General features: G+C 43.4%; 1 protein-coding gene across 5 annotated transcripts in view; it reads right to left on the bottom strand.

Annotated features, from left to right (window-relative positions):
* The window catches only part of TRIT1 (tRNA isopentenyltransferase 1), a 30,752-nt gene extending 11,444 nt beyond the window's left edge, over positions 1-19,308 (bottom strand). Inside the window, exons 1-7 of one of the 5 annotated variants that reach the window (XM_056556626.1) lie at positions 18,917-19,308; positions 11,304-11,444; positions 10,975-11,070; positions 10,720-10,886; positions 8,195-8,337; positions 7,971-8,082; positions 7,648-7,757 (exon numbers count right to left, since the gene is read on the bottom strand). In XM_056556626.1, the coding sequence (XP_056412601.1) occupies positions 7,648-7,757; positions 7,971-8,082; positions 8,195-8,337; positions 10,720-10,886; positions 10,975-11,070; positions 11,304-11,444; positions 18,917-19,243 (1,096 nt within the window). In that variant the 5' untranslated portion in view covers positions 19,244-19,308. The remainder of the gene's footprint in view (positions 1-7,647; positions 7,758-7,970; positions 8,083-8,194; positions 8,338-10,719; positions 10,887-10,974; positions 11,071-11,303; positions 11,445-18,916) is intronic. The other 4 variants (XM_056556625.1, XM_056556628.1, XM_056556627.1 and 1 more) reach the window with 4 other exon arrangements.
* Positions 19,309-19,748: the final 440 nt, after the last annotated feature.

Raw genomic sequence — 19,748 nt, 5'->3', positions numbered from 1 at the left:
GAGTCCTAAATTCATCAGGCAGAGGTCGCAGCAGACTAGGGGCGAGTGACAGCAGGAGTCGCAGCGAGAGGCCTGAGCTCCCGTTTACCAGCTAGCGGTCGTGTCTTGACCAGCAACCCATCTGCCGTCGTCGATTGGTTAACACGGTCATCCACTTCATCACAAGTTACATCTGACGCCCCCAGTCAACAGTCGGTGGGTTCCTCAGACAACCTCCTGCGCTCACCTTCCACTGCCATGACTGCTGGAGAGAGGTGGGTTGGCAGGAGCAGTACCAGCTCCATCAGCAGCAGCCTGAGTCTACAGTCGCTGATGAGTAGCTTTCGTCACCTTCATAGTGAAGCAACTCATCAGCAGCAGGTAGACCTGGAGCAAGACCTGAACCAGCAGGTGATGGCATACCTTGACATGACCATGCCAACACACCTTGAAGATCCGCTGGACTTCTGGGCAGCCAAACTTGATTTGTGGCCGCAACTAGCAGAGTTTTCCCTGGAAAAGCTGTCCTGCCCAGCCAGTAGTGTGCCATCAGAGCAGGTGTTTAGTGTGGCGGGGGCCATAGTTACCCCAAGGAGAACTCGTCTGTCTACAATAAATGTGGAGAGACTGACCTTTGTGAAGATGAATCAGGCATGGATCAGCCAGGATTTCCACCCACCAATGCCTGATGCATCAGAGTAGATTGACCATGGTGCCATACCAACACTTCACAAATATGGATAGTGCAAAACATGTTTAAGGCGCTGCTCCTCAGTTACAGACATTCCTCATCATCAGACCACAAGTATGTATTGAGGATATGCATTAGCTAAGCCTTAAACTTTTCTTAGTATAAAATATACGTACTCAGCATAATTTTTTTCTTAAATCTAACAAAAGGAAAGGTGTGCAAAAAACACAATGTGCCACCTACACCACCAAGTATTTTTATTTTTTTTTTAATATATTTTTATTTGTATTTTCAGTACAGTAAGAAACACAAGTACGTTAGTACAGTATAAGTCGCAAGTGAGGAAAACTTCCCCAGAAACTTGACTGTTTACACAATGAAAGACCATAACCATCCCCCACCCCCCCAAAAACAATCCAGTCCCAACACACAAGTAGTCCCAGAAGTAAGTCAAAGCATCAATCATGGCATATCGGTCCGGTAATGAACATAGAAAATCACGGATAGGAATAGGAAACACAGCATGGTCATCCAAGCCTCAGTACTTTAAGGAAGATTCGCACCGTTAATTTAATTTCCCTAAACATCAATATTCAACCTTCTTAATTCCCCGGCTATCGACCTCGTCAGGTACCATGTCGTGTCCTTAAACACTACCATTATTTACACGATCTCTTCACGTGAAAGAAATGCCTCTATAAACGTCCTCCACTTTTTAAAGAACCCCTTGGCAGATTTCTCTCTACTCCTACCCATCTCCATCAAGTCCACGAACAGATATCTCTTCACCTGCGTCAATACTTCTGTCACAGTCGGTACCGTTCCTTCCAACCAGTGAGACAACAGACAGCGCTTACCAATCAAAAGGAACAGATGCAGTAAAAGACTCACTACCATGCACTCAGGTGGTATATGCAAAACGACCAATGATGCCTCAAGCGGTAACTGTACATGAATGTGCTGATTTAAATAAGAAAAATAATGCCACACTCATCGGGCACGTAAACAACCCATGTAGGAGATCAGTTCTGTAGGCTCTACACTACACCACCAAGTATTGATGTGATGCAAAGACCTCTAAAAAAAAGGTGGAAGGGAACAACATATGGTCCATTGTAACTGGTGGGGGGTAAAAACTTCCCCTGTAAGGCCCTACTATCGCATTATTAATTCCCTTCTTTGCAAGTGTTCCGCATTCTTAAAAGGGTGGCCCCACACAGGAACTTCTCCCTATTTCCCCCTCCAAACACTGCCATTTCCCAGGGTTTTTAGGTGGAAATAGAGAGTTTCCTCTGTGGGGTCACCCTTTTTTTTTTTTTTTTAAGGGAGAGAGTAGGGCTTTACAGGGGAAGTTTTTACTCCCACCTTCTACAATGGACAATTCGAGGAAAGGGTTACTCGTCTTAAAAAGGGCGGCCCCACACAGGAACCAATCCCTATTTTCACCTAAAAACTCTGGGAAATGGCAGTGTTTGTAGGTGGATATAGGGAGAGGGTTCTGTGTGGGGCCGCCCTTTTTTGGGCGAGTACCACTTGCCAAGAAGGGAATTAATAATGCGAGAGTAGTGCCTTACAGGGGAAGTTTTTAGCCCCACCGGTTACAATGTACCATACGTTGTTCCCTTCCACCTTTTAGAGGTCTTTGCATCACATCAATACTTTGTGGTGTAGGTGGCACATGGCGTTTCTTGCACACCTTTCCTTTGGTTTGATTAAAAAAAAATAATAATTTGGGGGCCATATATCTTATCCTATGCATATTATTAAAAGTTACGTTTTACGTAATGCATATCCTCAATACTTACAAGTGCACACTAACACTTACAAAAGAAACCGTTTTCTTCTGCCTACTTGCCTCAGTTACTATTCTGATCCTGCCACATTCTGCTTTTTTCACCCACCATAGTCTCCTGGTACTGGTATTGCCACCCACCGCACCACTCTGTCACCGGGTCACTTTCAGGACTCCTGATGCTGCTGCTGCCGCCACCTACAGCCTGTCCCATTCTGCCACCATATGTTCTCCTCATGCTGATGCCAGCTCCAAGCGGTCTCATACTGCCACCATATGTTCTCCTCATGCTGCCGCCACCTCCACGCTGTGTCATTCAGCCACTATATGGTCTCCTCATGCTGCTGCCAACTCCACGTTGTGTCATTCAGCCACTATAAGGTCTCCTCATGATGTCGCCAACTCCAGGCTATGTCATTCAGCCACGATATGGTCTTCTCATACTGATGCCACCTCCAGGCTCTATCATTGTGCCACCATGTAACATGTGACACCTTGTAAGAATTGGTCTTTTGTAACCACACTATGTATTCAAAGTAAACGCCAGGGCCCGGGACATTAAACTTGGGAGTGTAATATTAAATTTCAATTTCAAAATCTTACATTTAAATTAAAAAAAAATCGATGTAATCTTTTCAAGACTGAGGCCATATGGTCGTCAACATCATATATTAGCTTTGGAATTACCACAAGAATCCAATGAAACAGGTTGGAGGGATAACAATGAACCATAACTGATTAAATGAAACATTTGCTGTTCCACAAAGAGAGTAAGACAGTGGGGGGTGGCGGGGGCGCTGAGAGGCATGGGCTGGAACAGGTGGTAGCTCGCCTCGTGGTGGACCGCCAGCTCGATGCTCACCATGTAAATAAATACAAATTAAATAAAAATTCCATAAAAAATCCATTCTCTTCGATTTTGACGCCATATGGTCTCCCTGCTGCAACATCCAGACGCTCTGCGGCAGTGATTCTAATAGCGATGCATGTAATCTGCATGGCATACCGAATAACCGTATTTTTTCACTAACACAGCACCCTCCCTATGCGTGTTAGGACAAGGCAAAGTGTTCTACACCTCTATTAAGGCTCTCTATAGGCCAGAAATAGCAGTTTTTAATAGCGATTCGCCGCGAATAAATTCGGAACAAAAAAATTTGGGGGGAAAATTTGGGGGGAAAATTTGGCTAATCGGCCGAATCAAATTTTTCTGAAATTCGTCATCTCTAATCCCAAGCACACCATCTGGGCAACGAAGGAGTGGCTTTGTAAGAAGCATTTCAAGGTCCTGGAGTGGCCTAGACAGTCTCCGGATCTCAACCCCATAGAAAACCTTTGGAGAGAGTTGAAAGTCTGTTGCCCAGCGACAGACCCAAAACATCACTGCTCTAGAGGAGATCTGCATGGAGGAATGGGCCAAAATACCAGCAACAGTGTGTGAAAACCTTGTGATGATTTACAGAAAACGTTTGACCTCTGTCATTGCCAACAAAGGGTATTTAACAAAGTATTGAGATGAACTTTCGTTATTGACCAAATACTTATTTCCCATCATAATTTGCAAATAAATTCTTTAAAACTTAGACAATGTGATTTTATGGATTTTTTTTCTCTCATTATGTCTTAAGAAAATGACAGGCCTCTCATCTTTTTAAGTGGGAGAAGTTGCACAATTGTTGGCTGACTAAATACTTTATTGCCCCATTGTATATACACAGTATGGCACATGGCACAAAAAAATAAATGAATAAATAAATCAAACATTTTTTTAATTTCATTCTTCCAGAAAAGGATAATTCAAGTTAATAAGTGTGTACTCTAAAATGATGGTAATGAAAAATATAACTGAACCAAAGAAAAGAACTCACGTGGCTTTCAAAATGGGAGAAAAAAAAACAATGACAACAAAACTGCAGCTTCAATACTGAACTAGGTCAGCAGAGTACCCCTAAGGGTACGTTCCCACACGGCGTATTTTGCTGCGTATTTGCTGCGTATTTGGTGCTGCGTATTTTCCTACCCATTGACTTCAACAGAGAAAATAAAATATGCAGCAGCAAATACACCGTGTGGGAATGTACTCTTAGTGTTTTTCTAAAACATGGCCAGGCTGTCTGCTTAACCCCTTATGGACCGAGGTCATTTTGGCCAAAAGGACCAGAGCATTTTCTCAACATCTGACCACTGTCATTTTAAGCATTAATAACTCTGGGATGCTTTTACTTATGAATTTGATTCCGAGACTTTTTCGTGACATATTCTACTTTATCATAGTGGTAAATTTTCGTCGATACTTGCATCATTTGTTGTTGAAAAATTTTAAAATTTAGCATTTTTCGAACTTTGAATCTCTCTGCTTGTGAGGAAAATAGACATACATAATAAATTATATATTGATTCACATATACAATATGTCTACTTTATGTTTACATCATAAAGTTGACATGTTTTTACTTTTGGAAGAAATTTTAGTGCCACATATGGGGTTTGTCCATACTCAGGAGAAATTGCATTACAAATTTTTGGGGTCTTTTTCCTTTTACCTTTTGTGAAAATAAGTATGGGGCAACACCAACAAGTTAGTGTAAAAAAGGGGAAAAAAGGAGTAAGGGGTAAAAGGAGAAAAAAAATGTTAGGCAATTTCTCCCGAGTATGAAAATACCCCATATGTGGCACTAAACTGTTGCCTTGAAATACGACAGGGCTCCAAAGTGAGACAGCTCCATGCGTATTTGAAGCCTAAATTAGGGATTTGCATAGGGGTGGACATTGGGAATCACTGGCGTAGAATACCCCAAACAGGGTGCCTCCAGCTGTTGCAAAACTCCCAGCATGCTTGGCAATACTGGGAGTTTTGCAACAGCTGGAGGCTCCGTTTTGGAAACTCATTTTTATTGGGGAGGGGGGATAGGACTGTGTAGGGTAAATTTGCTGCATCTCAAACTTGCAGCGAGAAATTCACTATAAACCCCCGCCCATGTGAATGTACCCTGTACATTCACATGTGGGGGGGAAACCTCTAGCTGTTGCAAAACTACAACTCCCAGCATGCCCTTTGGCTGTCCGTGTATGCTGGGGTTGTAGTTATGCAACAGCTGGAGACACTGGTTGCAAAACACAGAGTTTGTTACTTAACTCAGTGTCTCCCTAACCGTGTGCCTCCAGCTGTTGCAAAACTAGAACTCCCAGCATGCATGGTCTGTCAGTGCATGCTGGGAGTTGTAGTTTTGCAACAACTGGAAGCACACTGGTTGGGAAACATTGTCTGTTTCCTAACTCAGTGTTTCCCAACCCGTGTGCCTCCAGCTGTTGCAAAACTATAACTCCTAGCATGCACTGACAGACCATGCATGCTGGGAGTTGTAGTTTTGCAACAACTGGAGGAGAACACTGTGTAGTGGTCTCCAAACTGTGGCCCTCCAGATGTTGCAAAACCAACTCCAAGTATGCCCAAACTGCCCAGGCATGCTGGGAGTTGAAGTTCTGGCCCTTCAGATGTTGCTGAACTACAACTCCCAGCATGCTGAGAGTTGTAGTTTCGCAACATCTGGAAGAGCACAGATTGGAGACCACTGTACAGTGGTCTCCAGACTGTGGCCCTCCAGATGTTGCAAAATTACAACTCCAAGTAATACCCAGAAGCCAAAGGCTGTCTGGGCATGCTGGGAGTTGTTGTTTTGAAACTCCTAGAAGCAGCAGTGAAGATCACTTTACAGCGATCTTCACTGCTGCCTCTGATGCCGACGACGACGCTGCCTTCTCCACTTATCTGCCACTGCTGCCTCCTACACTTGTGCCTGCCACCGATCCCCACTGCCGCGCCGGTCCCAGTTATGTGCTCTCGAGATCCTCTTCCCCAGCTCTGCCCGACTTCTAGGGGCGGGCAGAGCTGGGGAAATGAACTTTAAACCCCCCCCCCCCCCCCCCAGTCAGCTGAGACCATCCACAGTGATCGTTGACCAGGACCATCCACAGATGGTCCTGGGGGGGGGGGGGGGCTTGCAGAAGTAGTCTCCTGCTGGTAACAGCTGGACTTCTGACAGTTAACCCGTGCGATTCTGCGCATCGCCGGGTTAACTGATTGACTTATATAAACGTCATGATGCGGGAACTACCAGCTTAACATGCCGTTTATATAAGTCATTCTGCGGGAAGGGGTTAAACAGAATGAAAAGAACAATAATGGAGGCTCCGGGTAAGCATGGGATATATGTAGTTTTTTTTTGTTTAAGCAGGCAGCCTGGCCAGGTTTCCAGTAAAACACTTTTCGGAGGGCACGTCCTATGATGTCCCACTGCATTCACAAAAAATGCATCCTGCTGGTTGAGCAGGCGTTGAGCATTCTACCTATCTCCACTTGCGCATTTGAGGTATGCGCTCCACTGTGGAACGCATCATTCCGGAAGGTCGGCGGGTGATTCTCGATCACGTGGTGATTTTCATCACGTGGTCGCGGGTCCCATTGCCGTAACTTCCGGCTTTCCTCCCTTAGGAGGAAACCAGCATACCACTGGGTATCACGTGATCTATGATCACATGACCCGGGAACATGTGACCTGCAGAACCGGATCTGCAGGTCCTCAAACTACCATTTTATTAGAACAAAAGAACCAATTAACACGCCTCTACCCCGGACATGGTATGTATATAAGGGGGCCATTATCACTTTGTTTTGTTATATGCCTGAGGAAGGAGGCGATCCTGTAAGCCCTCCGAAACGCGTCGCAATAAATCCTATCCCACTCATCTATGGGCTTCCTGGCCATTTTGTCATACTCTCCTGGAAGGGGATGATGTGAAAGGTAACTTTACCTACACATCTCCCCTAGTGAAGTAAGTTCATCTCAGTGATAATCTACTAAATTATGGTTTGACTGTTATCATGTTTTGAACTGTCTCCGAGCGCTGGTTTTTCTATTTGTCTTTTTCTTATACACGGACCACGGTACTGTGATTTCGGCTCACCCTGCGCCCTCCCTAAGGGATGTCTATATGACGGAGATCGTTTCAGTGTATAAGTGACAAGAGGACTCTAGGTATTAGTGGGGGATCACTGCCCTGTGACCTCCCACATACACCGGGTGAGTACAAACCTCTTCTACTTCTAATTGCTTTTGGGATTCGAGCGCCGCCTTTTTCAGTTCTACCTATTATATTATCCTGCTGGTGATACAACACTAGTCACCTTTCTGTAGAAGAATGTCTGCCTGATCTGGCGTAATATCCTTTTTCACCAAGTATTCATGGAACTCCTTAAAGCCAATAGATTGGAAAATGCCATGCTGGTAGTCCTGGCTAGAAAGAAAAAGAATTGGTTATGAGATGCAGCTTTACCTAGTCAATGTTACTATAACTAACCCAGAAGAAATGGGGACTTAAAATGCATCTTTACATAGCCTAAGAACAATCATTCACTTGCCCAACACAATTCTAGCTTCTAATATCAGAGAACACGTTGTACTAAAGCATCAACATCAGACGATATGCACTTAAAGGCAAGAGACCTACCCTGACTGGGCAATGATCCTCTCATTGTAGCATTTATGAAAATCTTGGAGCTCCTTTATTAGGCCCATCTCCAGCATTTCATCCACCCTGGCATTAAGTCTGGCATTAAGAACTGAAAAACAATTTGTGATGAGAAAGTAACTTTGATACTTTTACCAGTATAATCCATTTGATCATAGAACATTTAACATTCAGTGTTCTCACGACTGTTTATTGGTGCTTACCGTCTTGGTCTGAACGCAGCCATAGGATGCAGTGGTGTGGATATCTCAATGGCCCTCCTAAGGGACCACCCCCATCTTCTTCTTGCTGTCGTCTTAGATGTTCTGTATGTGAGATACCTGTCTCTTCATATACCTGCAGGCTCCTGTATTACAGATACATGGTCACTGGGTTATCAGCACTGTGTTTAGGACAAAGGAAAATTATTCATCCCAATGTGAAAGGTCCCACTCAGCATCAAATTCACCAATCTGCTGCCATATCTCCTAGAGGCCTTAGGGAAGGGAGAAGTATAAACTACCTAGATTTCCTAAATGGGTCACAGCAAGTCAGATCTCGCTGAGAAGTATGTCACTCGACAGGCTTAGCAACTATTCACTTGTTGTTCATACAAAGATCAACATTGTACAAAAGGAGACTGCCAAGTTATGTGTTCTCCAGTTAAAATGGCAGTTTACCCTCACAGGCTCTACTGCACATTTTAAGAAAAGCTCTTTAGTCATGAAACAGACGGAAACAAAGGAGAAAAACACAAGAACATTTTAAAAGGAGTATTAAGAGACATTTATTGTGCATCCAAAGAATGAGCCATAAATATTTCCTTGGTGGGGTGTCTGATCTCTGGGACCCTTACCTATCAGGAAATGTGTTTAGTTTTTTACCTACGATTAGAGATAAAAGCTGGAAGGCAGTGATGAAAAAGAGGAGAAAAAAAGAGAGGAGCTCGCTGTGCATTTGTATGACGCTCCTCATTGAGGTCTGCAGAAATAGCTAAACAAGCTACGGGCATGTCATACATTTCTATCACCCACTTTATTATCTACTGAAAAAGCTGAAATATCAATAGGACTTGACAGCTGCTGGTTATACTAGGTTTAACCCTCAGCAATATCCCTAATGCATGTTCTTAAAAAGCTGTGAAACTGTTATAAAGACAATAGATCAGCATTTGGGCAAAGTCTCGATGACAAGACATCCCTCCTGCTGACCTCAATGCAAGTGTGAGAAGTGAAGATAAATGTGCGGAGACTCAAAATGTGAAAAGTTATACAGATTCTAATATCTGCCACAAAGCACATACAGTAGCTCTACACAGGGGTTGTCTGAGGAATCATTTTTACACTACAATGTAGCAAGGGTAGGGTAGGGTACACTGCGTAGCACAGAATTGTCTGATCAGCCAGTTACTAAGGTGGGTTTCTTCGGTGTCCACTGACTGGCTAAGGGTGCATTCACACCACGTTTTTGCAATACAGTTCCCGTATCAGGTTTTTGATGAAAAACGGATTCCTCAAAACCTGACTAAACTGTATCAAAATGTGTGTACAAATTTCAACCCGTATACGGTTAAAAACCGTATACGGTTTGAAAAACTATGTCCGGTTGCATCCGTTTTTTTAAAGAAAAAAACGTATACGTTTTTAACTTTTCACCACATTTTGAATAGTTTCACTTGTTTGATTGAAATTCTAAGAAAAAAAAACTGTGTAAAGTCAAAAGCCGTATGGTGAAAACCGTATGGAACCGTACGCACATACAGTTCTGTACTTTTCCCATTGACTCCCATGTTAAAAAACATATACGGTTCAATAGAGTTTTTCACCCGGACCAAAAACCGTGGTAGACTACGGTTTTGGGTACGGGGGAAAAAAAAAAAAAAAAAAAAAAACCTGAAAACCGTACAGGATGCAAAACTGACACAACCTGATGCCTCTTTTGGCATACGGTTTTCAATGGAGAGTCAATGAATATGGTTTTCAATACGGTTCCATACGGTTTTCCCACAGAAAATGTATACGGGAACTGTATTGCAAAAAACGTGGTGTGAATGCACCCTAAGCAAGCACTTCCATGTGTCGGGCCCACGACCAGGAAGTTCTGTGCAATGGGACTGGGCTCTGTGAGGACGTCAGCAGGGAAGGAGGGCAGACAAGTAAACTTTTTTTTTTCTTCTGTATTCTAGCCTGGTAACATTTCAACTTAAAATGTATTTTGTGGACAACTTCTTTAACATGTCCTATGCTTAGCAGTACCAAGTACAATATAATTCCTTTAATCTGGCAGTCCTGAAATTCTGATAGTTACATAGAATGTGAGGTTCTCATGAGGGGGGGGGGGGGGAGCTAAAAAATAAAAATAAAGTATTAGCAGCAAATATGGTTACCATCAAATGCTGGAGCCTGGAGCTTGTGACGTCATAGCCCCGCCCCATGGCATCATGCCCCACCCCCTCAATGCAAATATATGGGAGGGGGCGTGATGAATTTGTCACACCCCCTCCCATAGACTTGCATTGAGGGGGCTGGGCGTAACGTCATGAGGGGGTGGGGTTATGTCACAAGCTGCCGGCTCCAGTATTTGGAGCAGTTTGTTCCAAAAGCTGAGCAGCAGGGTACCCCTTTAAGTGATAGCAATCCTAATATGCCATCACTTTGTTTGATACAAAAATAAAATTTTAATGCTCAACTTCAGTAGAATTAATTTTTTACTGTATAGCCAAATTTATTAAAATAAATATACTGCCCACCTTGCCATTTTCCGTTTATCATGCGGGTGCAACTTTGACGCCATCTCTGGGTCTACATTCTTCAGGCGTGCATAGAGTTCAGAACTGTCTAACTTTTCCAGTTCAACTTTCCTGTCCGTTATGCACTGATCTCCGAGGGAATCTGTCTTTTCATTGGGTGGAGATCCCTGAGTTTTTTTTTTAATGAACAAGACAATAAAAAAGCAATAACAAGTGACAAACCGTTTAGACAAGCTAGAAAATGTTCATACATACCGTGTTCACCAGAACTTTCCATAGGAGCGACTCAATGTAGTAATTTGTCCCTCCAACCACAATTGGAATTTTATCCCTTGAAAATATATCTTCAATGTGCAGAATTAAGGATTATAGAATGTGTAATAAACGCTGGTCACATGTATACTGTCAGGGTGAGAGTGTACGCTCTCCCGAAAAGGTCCCTCGCACTGAATATTCAGTGTGTATTATGTTAAGGCCTGATATTTGTCTGGATTTGTACCCCCAAAATTGTGAAGTGCTGTGTCATTTGTTGGCGCTACATAATAAATTATTATTCCTGTCATGCTTCTCCCAAGAAAGGATATCAGAGCCAAAGCTTTATTTCTGAAGTCAACTACAGTAAAATTGGTGACCAGTGGATCCACGCAGCTGATCATGTGATGCTTGCAGAGCTGCTGTTCTTCAGGCGTCACTTTATTGGTGATAATATCCAAACCCTGGTATACCTAAAAGCGACATCACAATATATGCTACTACCACAGCAGTAACCAACTCATACCCCACACACACACACAAGGTAGTCTGAAGCCAAAGGGGGTGAATCACATAAGCTGTGTAAAAGGGTTGTCATACTGGCACTTCTTTTGGTTGGCAGGTTGCTCCTGGTTTAATTTTTAGTTTTTTTTTACAAAAATGAACTGTTCTGTCACTGACGTTAAACCATTTGCCATGAGGATCCAAGTCATATGCCAGAATTGTTGTCAAGTGGTTGTCTATGTATCACATCATCGTCTGTTCTCTCACAGTGGGTGTTTTACACAGGCATAACTGCATCTATGTCTACATAATACATTAAAGGGGTATTCCGGGCAAAAACATCTTATCCCCTATCGAAAGGATAGGGGATAAGATGTCTCTGATCGCGGGGGTCCCAGCGTAGCTACATCTGCAGTTTCGGAAACCGCTGGGCTTCAGAGACAGGGACGTGACGTCACGCCACGCCACCCCCATTATTGTCTATGGGAGGGGGCGTTGCAGCCATTACACCCCCTCCCATAGACATGAATGGAGGGGGCGTGGCGTGACGTCACGTCTCGGAAGCCCGGCTGTTTCCGAAACTGCAGACGCAGCTACGCATAGAATGCGGGCTGCTGCAGGGAGATCGCGGGGGTCCCAGCGGCTGGCCCCCCGCGATCAGAGACATCTTATCCCCTATCCTTTCGATAGGGGGATAAGATGTTTTTGCCCGGAATACCCCTTTAACCCCAAAAAAAAACGGACCCATTTTTTACGTTTTTTGACATGTATCTCTTTAAATGGTAATTATTTTAGAATGCTTTTTCTGAGCAGAGCGATTCTGAGAGTTTTTTCGTGACATATTTGCCCTCATTTACAAAGACTGGAGTGTCGGTTAGGTTTTTTTTTTTTCTCTGTACTCATCTCTTTTCCTTGCGATTTACTAATCTGTCGCCCAATTTCCCTTTATTTCTGTCACAGGTTTTTTTCTGTCGCACAAAATGTATTCTGTGCAACAGAAAAAAAGTCTCTGCAAATTCTGACTACATTAGTGCTTGTACTACTAACCCCATCATGGAACAGGGTCTGTTCCATATTGGGGGTAGTAGAACAGGGGCAGAGGGATTGATTTCACCGGGTCTCACTTCTGAGACCCGATCCGATCAGATGTTATTAAGCAGGGGAGCGGGCGGCATGTTGCGATCCCCTGCAATATACAGTAAACTTTCATTTTTAAATTCCACACCGAGGAGCCAATCAGGGCTCCTGGCAGAGTTTTAATATAGAAGCGCTGTGGTGGGCAAAGATGTATAGAATCGCTGGGGGGGTATATCTCTGGCCCCTCCAGCATTTCAATATATCTTTCCCCCTGCTGCGCTATATCAAACTTAGTGCCCGCTGCGCTTGAATAAATGTACTGCCCTCCCAGCGCTATTATATATCTATACTGATTAATCTTCATCTTCTTCCTCCCCTGGCTGCCAATGAATGAAAACTCTATTAGCGGGGGAGCGGAGGGCTGCTCGGGCAGCGGGTATGTGGAATATGCAATATCATTCTGCTATCTCATAAGAAATTTCCTCAAACCATATTTATTCACTTCATTTGTGATCCCCTGATGAATCACTGTATACCATATAATATACACGGGGAAACGCGTTGGGATATACAGGCATTAATCATAGGCGAACCTATTATCTTATCTATATTTATTTTTGATTACTCTTTATAATTGTTACAATGTTTTTTTTTTAAGGATAAGAATAAATGGATGTTTTAGCTCTATTTGGATACAGTGATCCCTCAACTTACAATGGCCTCAACATACAATAGTTTCAACATACAATGGTCTTTTCTGGACCATTGTAACTTGAAACCAGACTCAACATACAATGCTACAGACAGTCCAGATATGTGAAACGTGTCAATGACTGGAAGAACCGACCAATCAGAATAGGTATTCACTGGTAAAACTGAAGCGCATGCACTGACTGATGTCTAGTAGCTCCCCCTACAGTACAGGGAGGTATTACATGTTCTGTACACTTTACCTGTACCAGGGTTACCTGCTCCTCTGGACACCAGGTAAGGGCGACTCCATGTTACTTTTTTAGGACACTGTACTATACAGGACCCTGAAGAAGCTCCTGTCCTCTACATAGGCCAGTGTTTCCCAAGTCGGGTGCCCCCAGCTGTTGCAAAACTACAACTCCCAGCATGCCCGGACATCCTTCGGCTGTCCGGGCATGCTGGGAGTTGTAGTTTTGCAACAGCTGGGGGCACCATGCTTGGGAAACACTGACACAGACAGTGATTTACAGCCCCCAGCAGATCTTTCATACTTTTATATGTAAGGATTTGCTTTATCTGTATTAGTTATCTACTTATTTTTCTTTAATTCTCACTTTTTCCTAATTTTTTTGGATGACATTTTGGTGCCTTTAGAACCAATTACCAGGTTTCCATAGAGTTATGGACTCAACATACAATGGTTTCAACATACAATGGTCGTCCAGGAACCAATTAATATTGTAACTTGAGGGACCACTGTATTGGTTTTCCCTTTTTGATAAATCCCCCCTATATGTCTTCTCCTGCTCCAGAGTGATTGCAAACTCATCATTTAGTCCTCCACATGCTCCATCAATGATTTTTGGTACCTGAGGGGGCTGTCTCGCATCCTCCACAGTACCCACCCTGAACGGGGACTGGGTGCACTGTGGGATGGAGCAGGAGAAGCAATAAATAATGTAGATTGGAGAGACTGGGCTATCCATTTTACAGATTGGTAGTGGGAAAGAGAGAGTAAACTAAAGAAAAAAAAATAGAAAGAAACAGATGAGTTGGGAGGAGGACTGAAGAAAGAGTAGCACACTGGAGAAAAGACAGTGCCAAGTCACAACCTGTACAATCCACAATTTATAATAATTATACTTCAGTCATGGGGCGCCAAATTGCACAAAGAACAAACCATAATTACAATTTAATTTACTATTCAGTAATAACGTGTAGACAGTCATTTCAGGTTCTTGTCCTGGGTACAAGCTGGGTACTGGTTGGCTAGGGACACCCTCCTATGGACAGCTTTTTTGGGGTTCCCCCTCAGAATTCTGTCTAATGCTGCATTCACATCTCGTTTTTGCAATGCGGTTCCTGTATCCGGTTTCATTGAAAAAAACGTATCGAACCGTATTGAAAACCGTATTTATAGACATTTCATTGTAAACCATATGCCAAGCGTAGCATCAGGTTGTGTGTGTTTTGCATCATTTACAGGTTTATACGGTTTTTTTTTTTAGTCTACTACGGTTTTGTGTCCCGGTCAAAAACCGTATCCAACCTGTATATGGTTATTTTAAAATGGAGTTCTAAGGTAACCGAATTGAACCGTACGTGCATACGGTTACATCCGGTTTGCACAATACTGTTTTTTTGGGGGTTTTTTTTTTGGGGGGGGGGGGGGAAATCGATTTTTTGGGGAAATTCAATTAAAAAAGAAGAAGAACTTTATTTAAAATGTTTACAAACATAAAACTGTATCTGTTTTTTTTCTTCAAGAAAAACGTATTAAAACGTATGCAAACGGACATCCGTTTTCAAACCGTATACGGTTTAAAAACGTGAGGAGGCATATACTGTTGCATACATTTCGGTCCGGTTTTGAGACATACGTTTTTTGTACAGAAACGGGATACGGAACCCATATTGCAAAAACGAGATGTGAATGCAGCCTAAGACAGTGTTTCCCAACCAGTGTGCCTCCAGCTGGTGCAAGACTACAACTCCCAGCATGCCCGGACAGCCAAAGGCTGTCCGGGCATTCTGGGAGTTGTAGTTTTGCACCAGCTGGAGGCACACTGGCTGGGAAACACTGGTCTAAGAGATATATATATATATCTAGCTATTGCATACCTTGCTGTGTACTGTTTATTGTTTTAGGCAACCTGTCATTGCATTCATGCTGCCCGGCCTGTGAGTCCTTGGGGAATAGATCTCTCCCTATACCCAATCAGAAAGCTCTATATCAATGAAGGCCACTAGGACCGCCCCGATGACTTGTGCCTCAGACAGCATGAAAGTGATGACAAGTTCCCCCCTATAAAGGGGTACTCCGGTGGAAAACCATTTTTATTTTCCATATCAACTGGCTCTAGAAAGTTACACAGATTTGTAAATTACTTCTATTAACCCCATGAGGACCGGGCGGTTTTTCATTTTTGCACTTTCGTTTTTTCTTCTTCACATTCTAAGGCTTTTAATGTTCCAACTAGAGATCCATATGAGGGGTTGTTTTTTGCGCCACCAATTTTACTTTGTAGAAACATCAATCATTTCACCACAAAATCTATGGTGAAACAGAAAAAAAATTGTGGGACAAAATAGAAAAAAAACAAAAAAACAATTCTGTAAATTGTAGGGGCTTTCAATTCCACGCAGTGCATTTTTAGTAAAAATGACACTTTATATTTATTCTGTGGGTCCAAACTTGTATAGGTTTGGCCTAGAGGAAGCAAACGTGTCGCGTGAAACAGTCTGTCCCGTGTCCTTACGGTCTCTGCCACTGGATGTCTGCTGTGCACCAACTGCTGCATTTAAGTCTTCACTACTGTATGGCGAGTGCAGTCTTCTTTGTATCTCTTATACTTATATTATTATTTATGTATTCATATTATTATTATTCTATGTACTTTATAGACAGAGCCCACAGATATACTTAGTGGGTGCGGATTTAACCAGTGGATACCAATAGCACATACCAGTACCTAGTGGCATCAGTGCTCATTTTTTGCGCCGTGATCTGTAGTTTTTATCGGTACCATTTTTGTTTTGATAGGACCTTTTGATTACTTTTTATACATTTTTTTAGGGTACACAGTGATTACAAATACGCAATTCTGGACTTTTTTTTTTAATGTATACGCCACTGACCTTGCAGTTCAAGTAACATTACATTGTTATAGTTCTGACATTTACGGACGCACCAAGACCACGTTTACTTTTTTTTATTTATTAATTTTTTTTTAGAGAAAGGGGGGGGGTGCAAACTTTTATTAACTTTTTTTCTTTTTTTTAAACACAATTTTATGGACCCTGTAGGGAACTGTTACATGCAAACTTCAGATTGCATACACTGTTCAATGCTATGCTATAGCATAGCTTTGGATTACTGATCGGATGGTGAGGAGGCAGGTAAGGGTCCTCTCGCCGTCCTCTCAGCTGATTGGGTGAAACAGTGGTGGTCCAGATGAGCATCGCGGAGCAGTGTTTTTTTTTTTTTTTTTTTTACATTTCAGGCTAGGTTCACAATACGGTATTTCCGCCTGCAATTCTGCTTTGAAATTGCAGGCAGAAATTCCGCTTACTAAAATGTATAGTGTAGTTAATGGGTTTCCGTTCACAAATTGACACATCAGAATTTATGAAGAGAAATTTGTGAACGGAAAATCCGCTTGGAAACTTCCGCCTGAAGAATGGCATTGCTCATTCTTCAGGCGGAAATACTTGTGGACCACATTGCACTCTATTGGAGACTGCAGTGTCCGCGTGGTTCTAGCGCCGACTGATTCAGTCGGGCCTGGCCGCACTCGGAATTTCCGGGCAGAAACTTTCTGCCTGGAGATTCCGCAGTGTGAACCTAGCCTGAGATGCCACAATCAACTTTGATCGTGTCGACTAAGGGGTTGGTAATCGGTGATGTCCGGCATTAGTCACAGGTCCTGGCGGCAGATAGCAGCTGGGACCACCCCGCTATGATCCGCGTCATAGAAGGAGAGCGCGACAAGGGCGTACAGGTACACCCTTTGTCCTCAAGAGGTAAAAAAAATTCTTAATCCTTCCAGTACTTATCAGTTGCTGTAAACTACAGAGGAAGTTGAGTTGTTCTTTTCTGTCTGACCACAGTGCTCTCTGCTGACACCTCTGTCCATGTCAGGAACTGTCCAGAGCAGGAGAAGTTTGCTATGGGAATCTGCTCCTATCCTGGACAGTCCCTGTCATGGACAGAGGTGTCAGCAGAGAGCACTGTGGTCAGATTGAAAAGAATTACACAACTTCCTCTGGAGCATACATCAGCTTATAAGTACTGGAAGGATTACGATTTTTTAAATAGAAGTTATTTACAAATCTATTTAACTTTCTGGACCCAGTTGATATGAAGAAAAAAATATGTCAACAGTCCCTCTTTAATACACCCCGATTTCTAGTCTTTATAGTGGAAAATTTTATTTCAAACGTTTTAAATCTTAGGAGAAGCCTATGGAAAAAATTCCATCCCCAGAGCATGCTGCATTTTAAAATAAATATCTGACCCCAAAAATGCTTGAAAAGCCAGCCGTATTAAAGGAGTACTCCGGGATATAAAAAACATCTCCCCTATCCTGAGGATAGGGGATGTGTTCCAGATCGCGGGGGTCCGACTGCTGGGGCCCCACACAATCTCCCGTACGGCCCCCGGCTCTTTGCCAAAATAGCACGTGTTGACCACCACATGACACGTTGGCCAACACGTCTCCTCAATACATCTCTATGGCAGAGCTGGAGACTACCGAATGCAGTCCCCCTTGCCACTGACTGCGGGACCCCGTACAGGAGATATTTATTTTATATATCCAGCACAATAATTAGAAAAAAGAAAAAAACTCCCGTTGGAGTTCTCTTTTAGAGGCTAGGGCTAGCCTAAAAAATAATCCCTACTTCTCTGCCATTCTCAATACATGAAATGCCTGTTTAGTCTATTACTGGTCGCAGAGGTGACCAACCTTAGTCATGTCCTGTGTGTGGCATCACCAGGTAGCAGCGGTGGGGTATCAGGCAAGTGGGTATTCCAAGCCCTTACATTTTTTTTTTTTGCAGGTCCAGACAACCCCTTTGACCACTAACGATAGCCCTACTACTACATTGGTCTCCCTCCAAACTGTGGACCTCCAGATGTTGCAAAACTACAACTCCCTGCATGTAGAGTTGTCTCTGTTGCAAAACTACAACTCCCTGCATGTAGAGTTGTCTCTGTTGCAATACTACAACTCCCTGCATGTACAGTTGTCTCTGTTGCAAAACTACAACTCCCTGCATGTAGAGTTGTCTCTGTTGCAATACTACAACTCCCTGCATGTACAGTTGTCTCTGTTGCAATACTACAACTCCCTGCATGTACAGTTGTCTCTGTTGCAATACTACAACTCCCTGAATGTACAGTTGTCTCTGTTGCAAAACTACAACTCCCTGCATGTACAGTTGTCTCTGTTGCAAAACTACAACTGTCAGCATGCCCAGACAGCCGTTGGCTGTCCGGCCATGCTGAGAGTTGTAGTTTTGCAACAGTGACATCTGTACTACTACATCGGTACTGCTCCATGTGAACCTGCATAGGAAGAATGATAGACAGTGACAAAGTCTCCATTGAACAGCCAAGAGGTTATAAAGGACTTCACTACACGCAGCCATGTCTCCCCTGGCCTGTCACCTGCATGGAGTCCGCGCTGATCACCTCCCCTCTGAGGCTCCGGCCCAGCTGAACAGCCAACTTGGATTTGCCGGTTCCAGTGGCCCCTAGAATAACCACAAGCGGTAAAGAACGTTTCACACTGGGCGCCGCCATCTTGTCGACGTCACAGCCAGTCCATCGGCAAGAGCAGGAGACACAGGCCCCGCCCTTAACAACTAGCCCTCCCCTAGCAACGAGCCTAACAAAGATTCCCAACACAGGCTGCAGGAGAAGGAGAGGCTGCGCGCGTGCCAGACCTTCCTGGGCAGTGTACACACTACACATCGGGAGCGGCGCATGCGTCATCTCACAGGAAGGAGAAATACCACAGCTGTCTCTAGGGCTCTCATTATAAACATGGCATCATAATACACTATTTTGTCTAGATTACATTGTAGTATGGCTACTTTGTGTGGCTCTTCTCCTGGCACTTTATTGGTGGCCATACACATTTGCCGCCCATCTTATTTGTATGGAGATGTCCCAACTCTCCCCCAATGGCAGATGTCAGAGGAAAGAATTATCAGGCAGTTGATGCGATAGACGAACGGCAAAAAGGCATGTGATCAGCCCCTCTTAAAGGGGTACTCTGGTGGAAAACATTTTTTTTAAATCAACTGGTAAATAACTCCTATTTAAAAAGCATCCTACCAGTACTTATCAGCTGCTGTATACTACAGAGTAAGTTGTGTAGTTCTTTCCAGTCCAACCACAGTGCTTTCTGCTGACACCTCTGTCCATGTCAGGAACTGTCCAGAGCAGGATAGGTTTGCTATGGGAATTTTTTTCTACTCTGGACAGTTCCTGACAT

This window comes from Hyla sarda, chromosome 2 (genome assembly GCF_029499605.1).
Source record: "Hyla sarda isolate aHylSar1 chromosome 2, aHylSar1.hap1, whole genome shotgun sequence".
In the NCBI taxonomy this organism is placed as follows: domain Eukaryota; kingdom Metazoa; phylum Chordata; class Amphibia; order Anura; family Hylidae; genus Hyla; species Hyla sarda.
The sequence above is the reverse complement of the archived record's forward strand: the minus strand, read 5'-3'. Positions and strand labels throughout refer to the sequence as shown.